At 38.9% G+C, this 18,395-nt stretch overlaps 1 protein-coding gene across 2 annotated transcripts in view; it reads right to left on the bottom strand.

Annotated features, from left to right (window-relative positions):
- Window positions 1-18,395, bottom strand: part of NPAS3 (neuronal PAS domain protein 3) — an 817,945-nt gene that overhangs the window by 550,738 nt on the left and 248,812 nt on the right. For both annotated transcript variants that reach the window (XM_087859047.1, XM_087859046.1), the window contains one exon: window positions 17,746-17,990. In XM_087859047.1, coding sequence (XP_087715173.1) covers window positions 17,746-17,990 — 245 coding nt within the window. The remainder of the gene's footprint in view (window positions 1-17,745; window positions 17,991-18,395) is intronic.

Raw genomic sequence — 18,395 nt, 5'->3', positions numbered from 1 at the left:
CAAAGTCATAAAGTGGACAAAGCTGAAGAGATTAACCATTATTCCTGTGAACAAAAAGGCCACAAATTCCCACTCTTCATTCATACTGCCGCTTAATTAATGCACGCAGGTAAAAGGAAGCCAAACAAAAGACTAACAAAAAAGAATAAAAAGGTTCCTCCTTAATACATTTACACAGAAATTAATGAAGTTTCGAGGTGTCCATGGCAGGAATGGGAGTGAGGAGACAGACGGATTCATTCATCAAATAGAATTACTCTAAACTTAAGAACTGTGGACAATTTTTATTTTTAAAAAACATTTCATGATCAATGCCTCATTCTTCATTGACTTGATGAGGTGAATTATTTTCTATATGTTGTTTTACCTAGTTCATAGCTACCAATCGAAATTGTGCGTAATTGCCAAATTTTACTTCGCCATTAAAGATCAAACTACAATACCTTATCTGTTCTGGTGGTCAGAAAGCCTTATGAGCAAAACCTCTTCCTTAAGCCGAACGTTCGCACAGAGCAAATTTCAACATGAGCAATGAAGAACCCAATACAGGAATCTGGTAACACAGACACAAGCTCAAAATCTACCGTAACTTGCTATTTAGGATTATAGATTTTGGGACTGATACTAAATCTGATAATTTCCTAAACAGGCCAAGCAAAGACACACAAGCTTTTCCTTTTATCCCCCCCTCTTTTTCGCAAAGAAGAGAGTGGACACAAAACGTGGCATCTGTGTGAAACGTAGTCTGCTCTAGCCAGCCCTCGGACGCAGGGGTCTTGCCCACCAACTCTCTCAGATTCCAGCTGTAGCTAGAACTGAAGCAAGCACAAGAGCTGGGCAAGAAGTCAAAACAGTGAGTGGGTAGAATTCAGGTACGCTAAACAAGAAAACTGCCAAGGGAAGATTCATGTAATAAAATACACCTAGAAGAAGCATATCTCTAGTCATAAAGGCACCCGCAGTTTCTTGAAGCCTCAAATCTTTGCGCAATTTTAATCAACAATTAAATTCCTGTCTTCAACCCCAAATCCAGTAAGTCTGCTGCTTCTTGCTTCCCTGTTTCTTGTCTGCAGACTGATTTAGAGGAGAGTGCCAGAAAGATTCCAGAGGACATCTTTAGGCAATTTAGCTTCACTACCCACATTCACCTGAAAAAACACTTGTTTTTGGAAGGTCTAATAAAAGTAATCTGTGATATTCTAATAAAGAATAGCCACCAGAAAAAAAATTCTCTGGAAAACTGGAGAAAAGTGCTGACAAACCAAAAATAGGTTTTTAGAGCTTTCAAAGCTCTTTTAACTCAAATATATGTATTTGTGTTTTGCTGTCACTTTTTTCCATTAGTGCGGTATCTAATACACATTTGAATTTATAGCATATTTGTATCTGGTGACAAATCCTTTCACACATTAAAAATGCTCACTGCTAAGAAAAAAGGTCTTCATTAAAGAGTCTGAATAGGAATACAACAAAGGAGGCAGACTAACAATTGTTTTTCATTATATTTGGTAGCATGGAGTTAATACGCTTAGATGCAAATAACCACAACTCTTCAGCGAAATAGATTTCAATTGAATAAATATGGGAAGAATGAAGACTAAATTTTCTTAAGACACTTTAGGAAGAAAAAGGTCACCCCCAGGTCCTCTCTACAACTGCTAATAGCTATTATTCGTAATGGCACAAAATATCGAAGGGTTAAAATAGGCATAAATTAACTTTATTGTCAATCACTACATACAGAAGAATAATTAACTCAGTATGTTTATTTATCTACTTTTGCTACTTGATTAAATGAATGATTGATGACAGGTTCCTTGTTTTCTTTTCTTCCTTTTTGTCAGTATAAATGATCAGTATGAAACTAAACGGTGACATTAAAATGAAATCATTAGCAACCTAAAATGTGGGACGACCTAAATGCAAAAGCTTCTGTCTCCTTCACTACTGAGAAATCTAATCAGATCCCTTCACACCCCAAACAGACATATAACATAGTCAGACGTACTTCCTAATCAGGCGCTTTCCCCCAATTTCCACTGTGTCTGCTATGTCTATAATTATGCTAAAGGCCATTCATTTCTCTTAAGGTCATTTTAAATAAAGCTAATTTACAGCATTCTGGGTTCATTGTTGGTGAAATTTATGAACTGTGTTACTGTTTGGCATTTGTGGTCTTACTAAAACTAATGGAAATATCAAGAAGTCCTTGAGGTAGACTCATTCAAAATTAAAATATCAAATAAATGATCAATGATCACTTAAGTAATTTGATTGGTCTAGGATTTGTCATAATTTGATAGCATTTGAAAAGGTTATTAGTTCTAGTTCTCTGCAAATCAGGTGACTAACATCCACAGCAGAGATCCATAGCATACAATCAATATGGGTATAAGGTTGTATGTGTGGGGTGTAAGTGCCACACAAGGCAATGGGGAGTTTTCCTCCCCCCACATCCACTGTCCAGTATTACATGCCCTAGAAACCGAAGTGAAATATGAAAATCTCTGAGAAACCTGTACCTCGGTATCTGATTTGGACTGGCTGGCTCTTCGGACCAGCTGCTTCTTCATTATCTAAAATGTTACCGCTCTTTCACAATTTTGCTCTGCAATTCTTTGAACAAGATCATGAAACGCAGTACCTCCAAGGGACAGTTTAGATAGGGAGAGAAAAAAAAAAAAAGGAGAAGGGGAAAAGAATACTGGAAGTGGAAGGTAGCAAAACGGTGACGACAGAACAAAGTCTGAGAACTCAGATCACACTAACATATCAACTTTTATTAATCACACGAAGGGTGAGGTTTGCCACAGACATAATTCAAAAGAGAGTGATGCAGAAGAGGAGAAAGAGTTCAGCAAAGAGCTAATGAGAGCAGGGGATTATAAACCTGACACCGGGCAAGTTGTCCCACTATTTCATACGATAATGTCACTGTGAAAAACCATGAAAAAAAATTTAGTGTGCTCTGAAATTCTTACCTCCTAATACAGTTTCATCTTACAAATAGCTACAAGCGAGGAAGTATGTGAGTGTAATGTAGTCATTTGTTACACCAACAGAACACGCTTGGTCGTGGGGTGAGTTCCTCCAGCACTCACGATCTCACTCCCCAAGCCTACCTTGCTCAAGCAAGTTCGCTAGGAGTGAAGTCAAGTGAAAGGTCTGAATGTTTTCTGCATGCTGAGTTAATTCACCCACAGGCTAACAAACAATGGTGCTGACATCAGTTGGACCACAATCTAATAACTGTCTACCTGCCAGTCTCACTCCATCTATTTTGGGGGTATTGGCTAGAAATGTGCTGGGATGCTATCATCCCCTTGATAAGACAAGATGGTATGGTTATTAAACGCATACCAATTGTTTTTATAGGAGCTTTACATGAACTGCGACAGATACAAATTGACAGAATATTATTTTTAGTCTTTCTTGTGTTTTATTATTAATGGATTCGGGCCTCTTGAGCCACTTGCATAAATCATGGGCCAAACCGAATGACTTTCATTGGGTATAACTACTCAGTACGCAAAGCACTTACGTTCACTAAACGAAACCATCTCTGAACATCCCTTTTTCTTATGTATCTTTTTGCACAGAGAGAGGAGTAATTAAAAAACAACATTATATGCCAAAGAAAAAATGATCTCATCTCATGAAGTTTTATAAATATGAAATGTGATCATGGATGTACAATATCTTTGCTTGTTTTTCTACCCAACTCATGCAAGAAAATGTCTCCATACGCAATAATGCCCAGCATGCTGTTCCTATGATTTTTGGGAAACATTATGTGTAAGTGTAAAAAATGACCATATAGCTTTACACTTACACATCAAAAAAGTATCGAGTCCTTAAGTCCCTAAAGTAATAGCTGGCATGAGTAAAGCAACAGGAATGCAGCATGGATAATTTTGTGCCTCCCAATACGTTCCTGCAATACGTTGCCATTAGACACAAGTCAGTAACTCAAAGTTATTTTTTATATTTCCATTCCCTTACTTTGAGAAATCTTAAAAATTGAAAACGTGAATGTAAAATACATATTTGGGGGAATCATCACTCGCTTTATTGAAAGAATTCAGTTTTTAACATGAATTGCCGCCAAAATCCTTCATGCAGAGAATTTCTCTAATATGGAAGGGAAAAAAAGTGTTTTTGTTAACATACAAAAGAACATTTTAGAAACAATTTGTCTGGCACTTGTCACTTCACAAAGTGCAGTACCCCTCCACTGGGGGCCACATCTAAGTAATCAATTGTAATTGTCACTGTAAATCCTTATTAAACTCAGGAAAACATCTGAAAAACACTTGAGTAACAACTTGAAGTATGATGAAACAGCTCACTGGAACAATTTTAAAAATACACCTTCGTTAGTAGCATAAAATAACCTATCTTAGTAACATCCCATCATCGCGGTTAGTATTTTACATTGTATATCATCAATGTTAAAACTTGAGGGGACTGCATTCTAAGTGGAGCAAAATGCTCCTGGTGTAGTAATACATGCAAATCCATTTAACTGAGCATTTTTTACACCTATACGGAATACGCAAAGACTGGATTTTTAAAAAAGAAATCACCAACAGTAACAAAGATCCCAACTCTCTAAATTAGAGGAAGCCTTTGATCGAGTCAGTGACCCTTCTACAGCTGGCTCTGCTCTGGAATCACCTTTATTGAATCAGTCTGTGTGAATTTTATGTCATTTTAAATATACGATTTCGTATTTTAAGAGAGTAGTCTCATTCCCTCTTAGGTCAATATCAAATAGATGGTTGGCTGAAAAAATATCAGATTTTTATCCTCTACTCTTAGGAGAAGTTTGAGGGTTCTCTCCCAGGGAACTGCAATTTATAAAAATTCTCTTCTCAACTCCATCGCCAGTGTCAAAGCCAGCAGGATAACCAGAGTGCAGAGGACACGTCTGAGACTAAACCCAGTTTCACACCAGAAAAACCGCACAGCGTCTGGGATGTTAAAATACAGAGAATTAACACACATTAATTTGGCGCTGGTTGCCTAAATGCTTCTGGCATTTCCTTCAGCACTTAAACTCATTTTCAGAGAATGAACTGCTGTAAAAGAGTGCAGGCTCATTAAGAGTTTATTTCCTCAAAATGCTGAAGGATAGCAAGTGTCTTCTACGAGGGATCCAAAAAAACCACATTTATTTCCTTCACAGGGGAAAGAAAACACCCCAAAGCTTTTTGTTTTTGAGCAAGCATCACAGGTTTGGAAATGAGGGATTTCATCTTGCTGTCACACCCTGCCTTACCTCGTTTCAAGGCTGGCTGTGTTTGCTTTCCACAGAGTGAAATTTTAGAAGGAGCAGAAGCCAAATGCTTAAAATGAATGATCAACTGACGATTCGTATGAATCTATTCTTCCAGGCCGCTCTGCTTAAAAATAGCATCATAAATGCACATCTGCAAAGACCGTGCAACCCCCCTTTCCTGAATTGTACAAATTATTAGAGTCGTTGACAAAAGATTTTTTTTGTTTAGGGGTTGGTCTGGGCACTCTCTTTGGCAGACTGCCACTTTTCTAGCAGTAGAAATATTGCTTGTAGAAAGCCACATTGTACTGAACAGCTGTTCTGCTAAAACATTGAGCTAGCAACCCAAGAAATGACTGACTTCACATGTGAAGCAAAACTGTTCCCTCCCTTTGTGCTCATTTAAATGAAAGTACAAAACATTTTCTTCCACGCTGTCTAGTCTTCCCTCCCAGTTACGGGCTTTGGTGGGATGTGTGTGAACCGGGAGCCAAGGTAAGCAATGGACTCTCCCATCACTGCGCCCGTGGCATGCTTGCACTTTGGCCCTTCTACTGTGAGGTTCCCGGGACAGCCGCTTCTCATCTGATCTGACCCTTTCTATATTCTTGCCTCTGATGCTGAGCAAGTTTCTGCAAACCATATCCATTGGAATTGTGAAATTTAAAAACACACCTCATTCCAGCCTTTCTTCCATCTCTGTGAAATGCTAAGATACTCGAGAAAAGATACCAGAAGATGACATTTGATTAAGCTCTTGGTTTGTAAGTATGGGATGTGATTCATGCTCCTGGTTGTTTGAAATTATCGTCAGATAATAGCAATATACACAAGTGTTCTGTGTCCTACATGCCATTTAGGCATTCTGTTTAAAATAGTCTTCTGAAAAGAAAAACCTTCATAAGCTTACTTGACATCTCGGCAACCACAATTCTCATTAAATGTCACCATGTTTACGGCAGTAACTATATTTATGCATAAGAGATTATCCAACATTTTGCTTAAACCTCTCTCAACGTGAATAACACCTCGCCTTATTATTTTGGGAGCATGTATGTCACTCCCGCTAGATTATAAACTCCTAGAGGGTTCAGTTTCTTTCCCTCTTTGCATTCCACACACAGCCTAGTGAGTCTTGCCATGTAATAAGCACTCAAATACTTACAGCAGGAATAGGTTAGTAAAATGAAAGAGAAACAAGACTCACTCCTGATCTCTAATGACACCACCACCAAAATGTTACCCGAAAACCTAAGGATTTATGTAATATAATAAGATTAAATCCTACAAAACCAAAATTCTGAGGGAAGTAACAGTTATATCCATTGTTTCAATGAATCAGCCTTTCATTTCAGATACGGCCTATTTTAAGAATGCTTTTCTCTTTTTATCTCAATCAAATATCCATGTGTTAAAAACTTATCTCATCAACTTTGAGATCTCATTATTTTAAGCATTAACATAATATTAAATTGCCTTAATATCCTCAAATCACCTGTGTATTTTAAGCAACACTCTAAATTTCCTCTGCTCTGTCACAGGATACAAGTCAAGACTTCTGACATGTTAGAATCTCAAACTGTATTTTTAAATAAATGTTGTGTGTTGACCATCTCTTCCTCCTGATTAACGTCATTTCAGAAATACAATCTTACCAAACAAAACAGAAACACAAGTTAGCTCTGATATGATAAAAATCCTAAAAAGAAATCCTAACATGCCTTTGTTAGTTTCTAAACTTAAGCCTCTCAATAAAATCTAGGCTCACTGCAGTAGAAGAATTCCCAAGTCCAACTACCCCATTTCCTAGGCAAACTGAGGCCAAAGAAATGTTACTTGTTCACAGTCACAGACACTTGAACTTGGAAGCATCCAGCTGCATTGACTGAGAGCATACTATTAGTAAGGCTCTAAAGACACACTGACGTGATGGAGATTCTCAGTTTCCATTGCATTCACACATTCTGCTGGCTCCATTGACCTTGTTTACATGCACTGTACCTTTGTTATGGGTTGTCAGAACTCCCTACAACAAGGGTCCCTTTCTTTCATCCCTGCCAACTTTTCCAGCAGGTGTTTGTATGGCAAAAAAAAAAAAAAAAAAAAAAAAATGTAGTGACTCCCAATGAGAAGCTTTATTCTGTCTGCTAGATGCAAATCACACAGTAGCACAGGCTGAACAGCTCGACCCAGATTTTCTGCAACTTTGGGAGTCCAGTGTCCATAGGAAAGACAATTGAAGGGCACGTTAGGTTGGGTAACCACTTTACAAAAGGTCCGGTGTGTGCCCAGAGTGAGGCTTACCTGCCTCTGCATCCTCATCCTCTGTCAGAGCTGGCTACAACATGCTGCATTTTACACATTTTGTTATGCGATCTTCATGTCTCTTTTCAAAATAGAAAATGATAGCAATTTTGCTTTTATGCTAAAATTCTTGTAAAAACCTGGATACTATTCATCTATTTTTACTGAAGAAAGCCAATATTTTAAAGTATTTATATAAAACCCAAACTGTGTACACAGTCTGTTTTCATCATCAGTGCTGATATTCAACACAGCCTTATTTCCCAAACTGTAAAATTATATATGAGTGATGTGCTTTAATTACAAAACTCTACTGAAAAATATATTTTTAAGTCTCTGTAGGGCTTTGGCAAGTGAGGACGATAAACTCACGGATTTTAATTTCCTCTACTACTTTGTACAGTAGTATTCACCCTTTGAGTGCTTGCTCAACACCCTGTGATTGACAGTCTCAAGGGACAATGGCAGAAGAGCACAACAATTTCCTAATGACTACACTTTAGTACTTTGGTAACCTGTTCACTTTAGTAAGTGCTCAAAACGAGACGATTCTGTACAGTCTGGTCGTATTTTTCCACTTTAGGTACATACGGTTTTGGAAACAGGTTCAATTCTACCTGCAAATAACTAATTCAGCTTTAATTCCAAACGTACTCATTTCTAATGTTCATAGTAACAGTGGATTTCTTATATACAAATCCCAAATCTCTTATTTCTAATGCTTTCTGTCATGATGGTTATAGCCATATGATGCCTTAAGCCCCCATTTGAATCAGAAAGACACCTAATATGTTATGTGGGGGAAATCAATCAGAACAATTATTTAACTGAACTGGCCAGTTGTTTGATTAGTCAAGTCAAAATGGCTGAACGACAGTCCTGTGCAGACAAAGCTTTAATCATGTTTCTCTTTGATAAGATCCTTCATCTATAGAGGACTCTGGAGAGTGCTGGTCTGGATCATTTGCTACATTAAGAAACCAGGCAAAACTAATAAGCCAGACTAAGCCAATGACTTAGTAGGACTATATGGTTACTTTTTTGGCAATACACACGATGCAGAGAACAGCATACATCCATGGAAACCTAGCAAATTATTCACCACCACACCCCTGGCTGGCATACAATTTAGTTATCCTGGCTATCACAGGATATCACAGTATGTAGACTACATGAACACACATTAGCTCTGAAGATAAAAACAAAAACAGGAATTTATCAGAAAGCATGTTACCCACCATTTATTGTCATCAATACACTTTTAAAACAAACACAAGACTCAACCCTTTACTACCACTAATATGCTGCTTACCACCTGGGTTCTAAAAAAGCCCCCAAGTCCCTTCTAGTTCTAAAGTTCTTCACAAGGGTTGGCAAACTACAGCGTGCAGGTCAAATCCACGCTGCTCTCTCTCTTCTACAACCCGTAACTCAAACGGTTAAAAAAAACTCTTAAGATTTCATGGTATGTCATAATTAGAGTTCAGCATCCACAAATAAAGTTTTATTGAAACACAGGCATATGCAGCAGGATACGGATGGTCTGCGGCTGCTCTTGCACTGTAACGGTGGAGCTGAGTAACGGAGACTCCTTGGCCCACAAAGGCTGAAGTATTTACTATCTGGTCCTTTCCAGAACACGTTTCCTGACCCCAGTCCTAGAATCTGTTAACTAGTTTTTGTCTTGGCTTTCGAACTTCCCCTTTTGGGTGATCGTTGGGCAGAGTGTGAAGACTAGACACTGTAACACTAGTTATAACTTTTGGTGAAGAATGGAGAGAGAATAACCAGGGTGTACAATTGTGCTTGTGTGACTCCTTATTGATGGGAATAGGTGGTTTATAAACTTTTTAAGAAAATTGTGTAAACAGCTTAATCAATTTTCTTTCTTCCATATCCTGACTGATATCGCAGTCATCAGTTAATCACCTTTCTTAAGTAATACGACCAGTAACGAAGCCCTAGAGAAGGGCGAGCCTCTGAGCACTTAACAGCGACCAGGTGAAAAGGCAGGAACCTGGGACAGGAGACGTTTCCACTTGGGTAGAGGTCTATTTTTCTTATGTTTCCGTCATTAGAGTACATTATAGTGCTTTAAAAAAAATAACCTTTTTATTTTGGAATAATTTTAGAATCACAGAATAGTTGCAAAGTTAGGACAGAGAGTTCCAACACACCCTTTGTGCAGTCCCCCCTAATTTTAGCATTTAATGCCTTAAGTGATTTTGTTTTCATTGAATTATGACTCCTTTGCCTTTGAATAGCTTCAAAATGTTTTGTGGTTTTGAATATACTAACATTTGATCTAAAAAGGGCTGGTCTCTACCCATGAACCATGTATGTGCACATATGTTCGTGCACAATACAAGTGGGGAAGGGGATACCTATGGACAGCTGGTGACCTGTGCTGAGCTGAGAAACGAAATGCTCCTTATTATGGAGGAAAAGGTGCTGAGTTGGAATTCCAGAGGTCTAAATTCTAGTTCCAAGTCTGTTATTGGCTTTGTTTATATCACTAAAGTTCTTTCTCTATAAGTTTTCTCAACACAATAGCAGGGGGACTGAAACAGACAATCTGTACAATCTTTAAGCCCCAAATTCTTTTGGCCTTCTCTCCTGCCCAGGCGCTGACATTTGCGGACACATTATGGACCCAGAAAGGATGTGAAAAGCTGCAGTCAATCAGTATTCAAAGCCACATTAGTTTTACAGGTGGAGGTCACCACATGTTTATTAAGGCACAGCCAAGAGTTATGCACAGTATCTAGAAAGCTGTTTCTGAAAATTTAAGCCACAGTACAATTTCAATCATATAAAGCAGTCAGAGGTGACTCCTTCTTTGCTATACCCATGAAATACTGTTATCTGCAGAGCACTGAAACTATATATTGTGCTTTGCAAGAGGTGATAGAGCTAACAAAAACACGTTAAAGAAGTCCAGCCCTAAAGAACAGGGCACATAAACTTCAAAGTCCTAAATAAGTGGGTACAAGTAGTAGAAGGCAATGTCATGACTAAAATATTACATTATTAAGAACAGGTAGCCTTCTTAAAATAAGTTGAATGTGACATGGAATGTAAGTACGTCCCCTACGATACGGCCAAGAGTAAAAAGCAAATCAAAACTATACAAAGTTTTAGATTCATATCTTGTCTGTATCATATTTGGCACTTGGCTTATTTACTTTAAAATTTCGTTGTATGCTGTGTTATTTTCCTCTTTTTATTTATAATGATTGCACGTGTGCAAATCTTGGTAATCAACAAATAAAATCTTCTAAGAGAAGGAACTCCTGTAGTTTTGAACCCAAAGCACCAGGGAGACGCGATCCTTTCCTGTAAAGGGGAATTAAGTAAAACAGAAGGAAAACAGAAATTTTAGCAGAATAAGAGGAGTTAGAGCACGTGGCTTTTGAAATTACTAATCAATGGCCTTAAAAAGCCCAATGGTCTCAGGAGAAGCTAATTTGAGACAATAATTGCTAAATCCTTTCTAACAAACTAGGGTATGGGATTAGAGGGTCAGTAATCACTCAGACCAGAACCACTCACAAAAAGAAAATTCAAAGGAGAAACTGAGGACTAGAGAGGACTTTATAACCCAGGGCACGTGGTTTATTTAATTTTATCAAAAGCTCTCATCTTCCTCCTTTCCTCCCTCCCTCCCTTCTTTCCTTCCTTCTACTTTTATTTCTCAGTAAATGGTAAACACCTCCAAGGCCAGGACTATACTTTATACTTTCTCTATATGACCCCACAACAGCCAGCAGAGGACTCAGAGGACTAAGAGAAAGTACTCAGATATTGGTCGAATGAACTTGAATTTAACACCCAAGACATGGGTTTCTTGAGACTACTGTTTTTATCTGTCAGCTCCTTTGCCTGTACATTACATGAGAGAAAAGGGTTGGCAGAAGGCCACTCATCTGGGGACGGGGATTACCACCCCTCCTACCTCCTACTCGATACACTGTTTATTTTCCCTTTGGTTTCACACTATTCCCATCATTCTCCCTCCATTTTCCTTCTGCCCTTCTTTTTTTACTCTTTTCTTTCTTCATCCTAGCCTATGACTTAGACACACCCACAGTTCTCATCAGCATTATTCAGCTTGCCGATAGCTATCCCAAGATATAAGGTGGTACTATATATAATTTAATTTAAAAACATGGTTAAATACTTACTTTCCTGAGCCCTGTACATGGAAATACAGACATGCCTAAGATGTCCCAGACTGTTCCCTCAAATAGCTCACAGTGTAAAGATAAAGATAGGTATAGTAAGAAAAGAATTATGAATTGATACTTAAGCAACAGAAGACTCAAACAGTAACCTAGAGGAACAAATGATTAATGTTTTAGGGAAGGAGAGAAGATTCACCCAAGAAAGTGACATGTGAGCTGGGTTTCTAAAGATGAACAAGGATCCAGCAAAACCAAAAGAAGGAAAAGGGCATTCTGGTTAGCTGATGGGATGTACAAAGGTACAAATGTATGGTTTGAGGTATTCAGTATTTCTAGGGACAAAGAGGATGACAGCAGATAGGGGGACAGACTGGTGAGTCCCGACATAGAACGCAAAAGTACTCGCGCACTATTTTGTCCACATTTCAAAAAGTCTCCACAAAAAGTCCCGGAAGAAGTCTTCTGTTTTTTGCTCCTCCCTCTTACACCTTGGCCATCACCATGAAAAGAGCCTCTCCCAAGTCTCTGCTGTCCCCTGACAGGGGGCAGACCTGAGCCGACCCCTGAGGAAGGAGGCAAGTCCAGCCAGAGCGATGGCAAGAAGTAACCCAATCAGCTCAGCTCAGCCTAAATCTGCCCAGCCCCAGAATGACCCGGAGCAACAAGAGGAGTCAAGTCTTGTGGCCCTGCTGCTGAGATGTTCTGACGGTTTGCTGCCCTGGCAATGGCAGACTAGCACCCAAGAGCACGCACGCGTTCTCAGTCGTCACGCTCACAACCAGGCTTCCGCTGCAGCAGTGTTTGGAGTGGACGGTAGCTCCGCACGCGCGACAGAGCCAGGCGCACTGAACGTCATGCTGACCCGTCCAACCCTCTGACAGGGAAACCAGCAGTGCCTGCCCATGCTGCATGCTGCAGACAGACGGAGTCCCCCCTCTGTGGAGAAGGGAGCTTTCCCTGAGAAAATGCAAAGCTGCACAGAATTACAGTCTCAGAGACATACTCTGCTCCCATCAAGTCCACATTTGTCAGAAAGCCCTTCATGCCCAGGCTCAGAGATGGCAATATAAACAAGGCTTGTCCTATCAGGACATAAATAAAATAAAGTAAAAGGTCAGTTCTTCAAGAAACTTCCTTCAGAAGTCATAACTTCACTAGAGAGATCGAAGAGGATAACAACATGTAATTAAAGAGCCTTCCTGGAAGCATACCTAAGAAAAGGCAATTATATCACATCGTATTTCATATACTAGTAAAACCTGGCACTTGCTACCAAAATAAGCAGGCGTGAACATTGGCAGCTCAGCTTTTGGATGGCCCCATTTCCACTCGGTGCCACCCCTGATTTTGAAGACTTTATTTATTTATTTATTTATTTATTTATTTATTTATTTATTTATTTATTTATTTATCGAGCGCACGCATGAGTGGGGGGAGGAGCAGAGGGAGAGAGAGAAGTAGACGCCATGCTGAGCACAGAGCCTGATGCAGGGCTTGATCCCATGACCCTGAGATCATAACCTGAGTTGAAACCAAGATTCAGACACTGAACCAACTAAGCCACCCAGGTGCCCCATGGAGCCACCCCTGACTTTGGATTGCGGAAAGTGAAATTGGAGACTAAAGCAGGAGTTGGGCCCCCAGTCTACTGAAAGTCGTAGAGGCAAGAACAGGAACCAAAGAAGGAGCAAGTCTCTGTCTTTTATCCTGCTCTCCTGCTCCTACAGGGAAGATTTGCTCAGAACCTAAGGGTTCAGTCTGGATACTACTATTTGCCTGCCTATAAAGAAAGAATACCACAGGCTGGTGTACATGCCATGCACGGATTCTAAGAAATTGCGGTTCACATTTTTTTTTTTTTAAATAATGTAGAGTAGGACACTTGCCCCCAAGTCTGAACGTCAGTTGGTAGAAGTAAATGTGTGTCAGCACACAGTAAAATGCCCAAACAGGAACTGGGAGACCTCTGAGCTGCTTAGACCAAGAACAATAATCATGCAGACGGTCTTGGATTCTCTACCTTCTGTGGAAACAGAATCATTTTTATAAAACGCTATCTAAGTTTGGGGAACAACCAGTATAGTAATTGAGCATTACTCTGAAAGATGTCCTCTACTCCACTGCTACACGTGACTGTCTTAAGCATGATGCTAACGTAACAGTCTGGTCTTTGCGTCACGCATTCCTTAAATAAAGACCTGCAGGTCTCTCCCCTCAGAAATACCTACCACTGCCTTCACAATAGGGGCCTTACATAGGGAAGGAAAATTCCATGAAAATAGTAAAATTGTTCCCTAATGTGTTCAATTTTAATCACCAGTTGGCTTGCATATTTTTCAACAGTTTCCTTCGAAAGCCTAAAAACATCTTATATTTTACATATCTGAGCATTGTTGCCTGACACACATACACAAATTGTTGTTTAAAAGCTACGATGCTTAAATTGAAATAAAACTTATGCTACGGTGGTAAATATTCCTGGATTAATAGAGTTGTAGCAGATATATACCAAAAATTGACTGAAGTCTGTGATATTAAAAAGACAGAAAATTTATCTAGTTTTAGCAAATGTCAAATCAGCAGCTATTGCTTTTAAGATTAATAAAAGATATAATGGTTTCTAGATAGCCTCTAAATAGAGATTACTATGAATGGAGAAGTGATTTACCAACAGTCACCACAATGAGATTTCTTTAAAGGTTACAATCATCAGTTATTTAGCTGAAACACTGCTGAGAAAGCCTGGTCATTTCTTGAATAATGCATAATGTTCATTGTAGATTTGATCTGTATTATAACAATACAGATATTTCTAAAATAATGGAAAAAACTATCTGTTACCTTCCAATTGCTTAACATATCATTTCCATGAAGTAATTGACTCAGGACACATTATGCACTGTCACCTGAGTGTTCTTTCTGCAAGCATAACTTGTAATAATCTATACACAATGGGCATCACAAAACAAACTCATCAACCTTTATAGACTTTTAAGAAAAGATGTGATGAATACAGGGCAGAGTGAAGGACCTTTCTGAAGCAGTAAATTAAAATGATTAAGTTTCTATATAGTTGTGTGGGACAAATTTAAATTCAAGCTTTGAAATTTAATTATTAACATGAACAACTCATCACATTAAAAAAAAAAAAACATTGCCTACATCGTGTAAGTACTTTTCATATAAATTTCCAAATGCCTTTAGGTTTATTCAAGAGACTGCTTGGAGAAGCACAAAGTATAATGTCTGTCGTTTTATTGTGGGATTATGAACTGCACTTCACATGATGCTGCCGGCTATTTATATAAGCTTGTTTATCCACATGAACTTCTTCAAGGGCACAACATAGAAGACCTTAATAAATTAAAATGAATTTCTTTTGATGTTGTTTCATGAATGTTTGATCAGAATGAGTAACAGGTTTGCATTAAAGAATGGGAGTAGAGCAATAAAATATACATATATTGTACAGCAGACCCAGCTTACAGAACGTGCCCACTGCATTCCTAGCAACTTTGGAGAGCCAGGGTCAACTAGAGAGAGTCACTATGCTCACACCTTCACTGTCCCCCGTCTCTAGTAGTGCGAGTACACGTGCACCAGGTTGGATACTCTGCCATCATCTGCATGGGACTGTCAAACTAATCACACCTGTTCTCTCCTTCCAGCCTCCTAAATACCCATCTCAACCTTCCCAATTCTCTCACTGACATCACCACGTCCTTCCACAGACCGAAATGCCCATGACGGCAGAGACCATATTTTATCTTTTGTATCCATCTTTATCATAAGTAGTTATGGCGTTTAATGGATTGAAGTCCACAAAGTAAAAATGATGTATCAGTCCTAGTCAAAAGCTGAGAGAATCCTGACCTGGAAGGTTCGATAAAGCGGATGCAAATCAAATATCATATCTGGAAACAACGCCATGTGATAGAGCACTAGACATAAAGGCAAGACAATGGATTCCCGTTTTAAATGTGCTAATACTTCACTTTGAGCTGTTTCTAGATCATTGCCCTCATCTGTAAATGAGGGCATGGTTCTACATGAGCTAGAATTTTCCATCTCTCAAAGGCCATGATTCTGAAAGTTAGCAGGGTTATCACCTCACAGAAGAATGGACAGACCATGGAACCATTTTCCTCCTTGGGTAACCACCACTACCAAGGCAGCCTATCAACTGCCAACCCCTTTAAATTAAAAAATGGAAATAAAAGATAACCGTGCTAAGCAGGTTAAGCCACGTGCAGTCCCTCAATCAATGCATTTCAAAGTGAAGCCCAAGAATCTATTTTGCACATTTCTGACCTGTTACACCTACCCTTCTCATCGTGTATGATTTGGAATAAACATGATTGACCACTGAATAAACTCTTACGGATACAACATACTTACTAGGATTATATTCACATCTTTAGCTTGGGAAAATCTGCTCCGACCTTAGCATCTGGAACACAGATTGGTACATTACCAACTTGACGTCTGTATTTTTAAGGACAGAAGGGTTGTAAAAGGACAGCATGAGTGTGCCTTGCTACCTTATGCCGACACGCTGCCCTTAAGAGCTAACTCTGTTGTATGTTCTTCTCAACCTCTCAGTGTCATTCTCCTGCTCTAGAGCAAGAATCTGTGGACCTTGGCTTGTGGGCCAAGTTTGGTGGCAGCTGCCTGTTTTGTTAAGTGTGGTTTTATTAGAACACAGCCACACCCTACTGTTTACATGTTGTCTATGGCTGATTTCATGCTACAATGGCAGAGCTGAGAGCCTCTCAAAGCCTACAAGAGTTCCTAGATAGCCCATTACAGAAAATGTTTGCCCCGCTCTAGAGGGAAATAACCTGTTACAATTTAAATTCTAATTTTCCTGCTCTCATATGCATAAGGAACAGTTTGTAAGTACCAACGTGGAGATATGAACAGACTGACACATGCATATATATGTGATTACACCTCTTAGCCCTCAATTGTAAATAGTCACTGCTTTTGATCCTTCATTTTAATTTGAATCCTCTAAGAGGTTACAGCTCCCCACTAGAACCCTTTCCTCCAACAGCCAGGAGTAGAGGGACTTCAAAGGTAGTTGTCAAGGTGTAATCACTTCACTAAAGAACCTAATTCCTTCCCCAGAGTTGCCTACAATTTTGCTAAGTATCCAGCTTTATGTCCACCAAAGGTCTAGATACATGGTTAGAGCACAAGAAGCCAGCAGATCCCTCAAGTCCAATGTCTTCAATAATACACGGTTAAAGATAGAAAATCAAAGGCCAACACCACATTTACATCAATAAACATATGCATGCATATTCATATGCTAAACATGCTATAAATTACTAGAAGCTTCACTAACACAAAAGAAAATAGCTCTCTTACCTATCAGAGTGAAGAAGACCTAAAAACCTTTAATTAATAAGTTTTAAGAATGACTGCACCAAGGATTTGGATGACAAATAAATGTTTATATTTAAACAATTTTTAGGCAATTTGTATAGAGTCTTGAAACATTAATACGTGAACTGTTTTATCAGTCAATAAAATCATTACTCAAAATGCCTACTACAGTTGGACTCGGCTCCCTTCCTCTCTTTGGTTACTAAAGACAGAAAATATTAGTTCCACCCTTTAACAAATAGTCTTATATTCCATCCATCAACAATAATTTGCATGTATTAGCATAACACAAATTAAACCCAAGAAGCACTTTAAGGTAAGTCATCTCATTCTCATTTCTCTGAAACCTTATATAAAGTGATAGAATATTTAGGCTGACAGACTTTTGGAAAATAAAAAAGAAATAGAAGAGGTTTATTTCACCTTCACATGGTGTCTTTCTCATGCAGAGTTCAGATTTCCACATTTGTATCCCTTTAAAGGATTTGATATGCAGGAAAAGAAGAAAGGATGATGGTAAACATTTCATCTTAGAGACACCTACAGACCACCATATTCCAGAATCAACAGGGGCTTAAAACTTACCTTTTACTGATGTGTTAGGTGGAGGGCCTTCCATTCGCAAGTTCCACGGAGGGTCCCCTTGGTTAGCAAAGTCCCTCATTTTCAGATAGCTAATTGTAAGTCGAATGATGGATGCCTTGTCGAGCTGGCTAGTGATGGCTGCAGGAAGAGGCAACAACTTGGCCAATTCATAGAACTCAAAATTTTCTTTTCCCCGGCGGGAGCGAGCAGCATCTCGGGATTTCTCCTTTCTCAATGCTTGTAAACTGCAATCAAAGGAGTGAAAACGTGCTCATTAGAACATGTGTTTCTGACATAAGATAGAAATTGTTTTCTTTTTATTTTTCTTTTTTCCTCTCGCAAAAATCTACCAAAATCTTCTTCCAAATTCTAGGACCATGGTAAAATGAATTCTAGAGAATGTCACTAAAACCACAAATTCTACCTCTGGACTTACTTTTCACAAACTTATGTGCAATGAATAAAAGTCATCTGCTTATTAGGTTTTTTCCTCTATCTGGCCATGCATTGAGATACATTCTTTGTTTCTAAGACCTAAGATTTACAGGTGAAGTTTGATGTTACCAGCTATAAGCAATTGAAAAGATGAGGCTAGTATTTATATATCTATTCTCAGGCTAATGATTTTGTTCATTTAATGGTTATCACTA

This window comes from Ursus americanus, chromosome 35, assembly GCF_024610735.1.
Source record: "Ursus americanus isolate L20-20 chromosome 35, mUrsAme1.1.p, whole genome shotgun sequence".
Lineage (NCBI taxonomy): Eukaryota > Metazoa > Chordata > Mammalia > Carnivora > Ursidae > Ursus > Ursus americanus.
The sequence above is the reverse complement of the archived record's forward strand: the minus strand, read 5'-3'. Positions and strand labels throughout refer to the sequence as shown.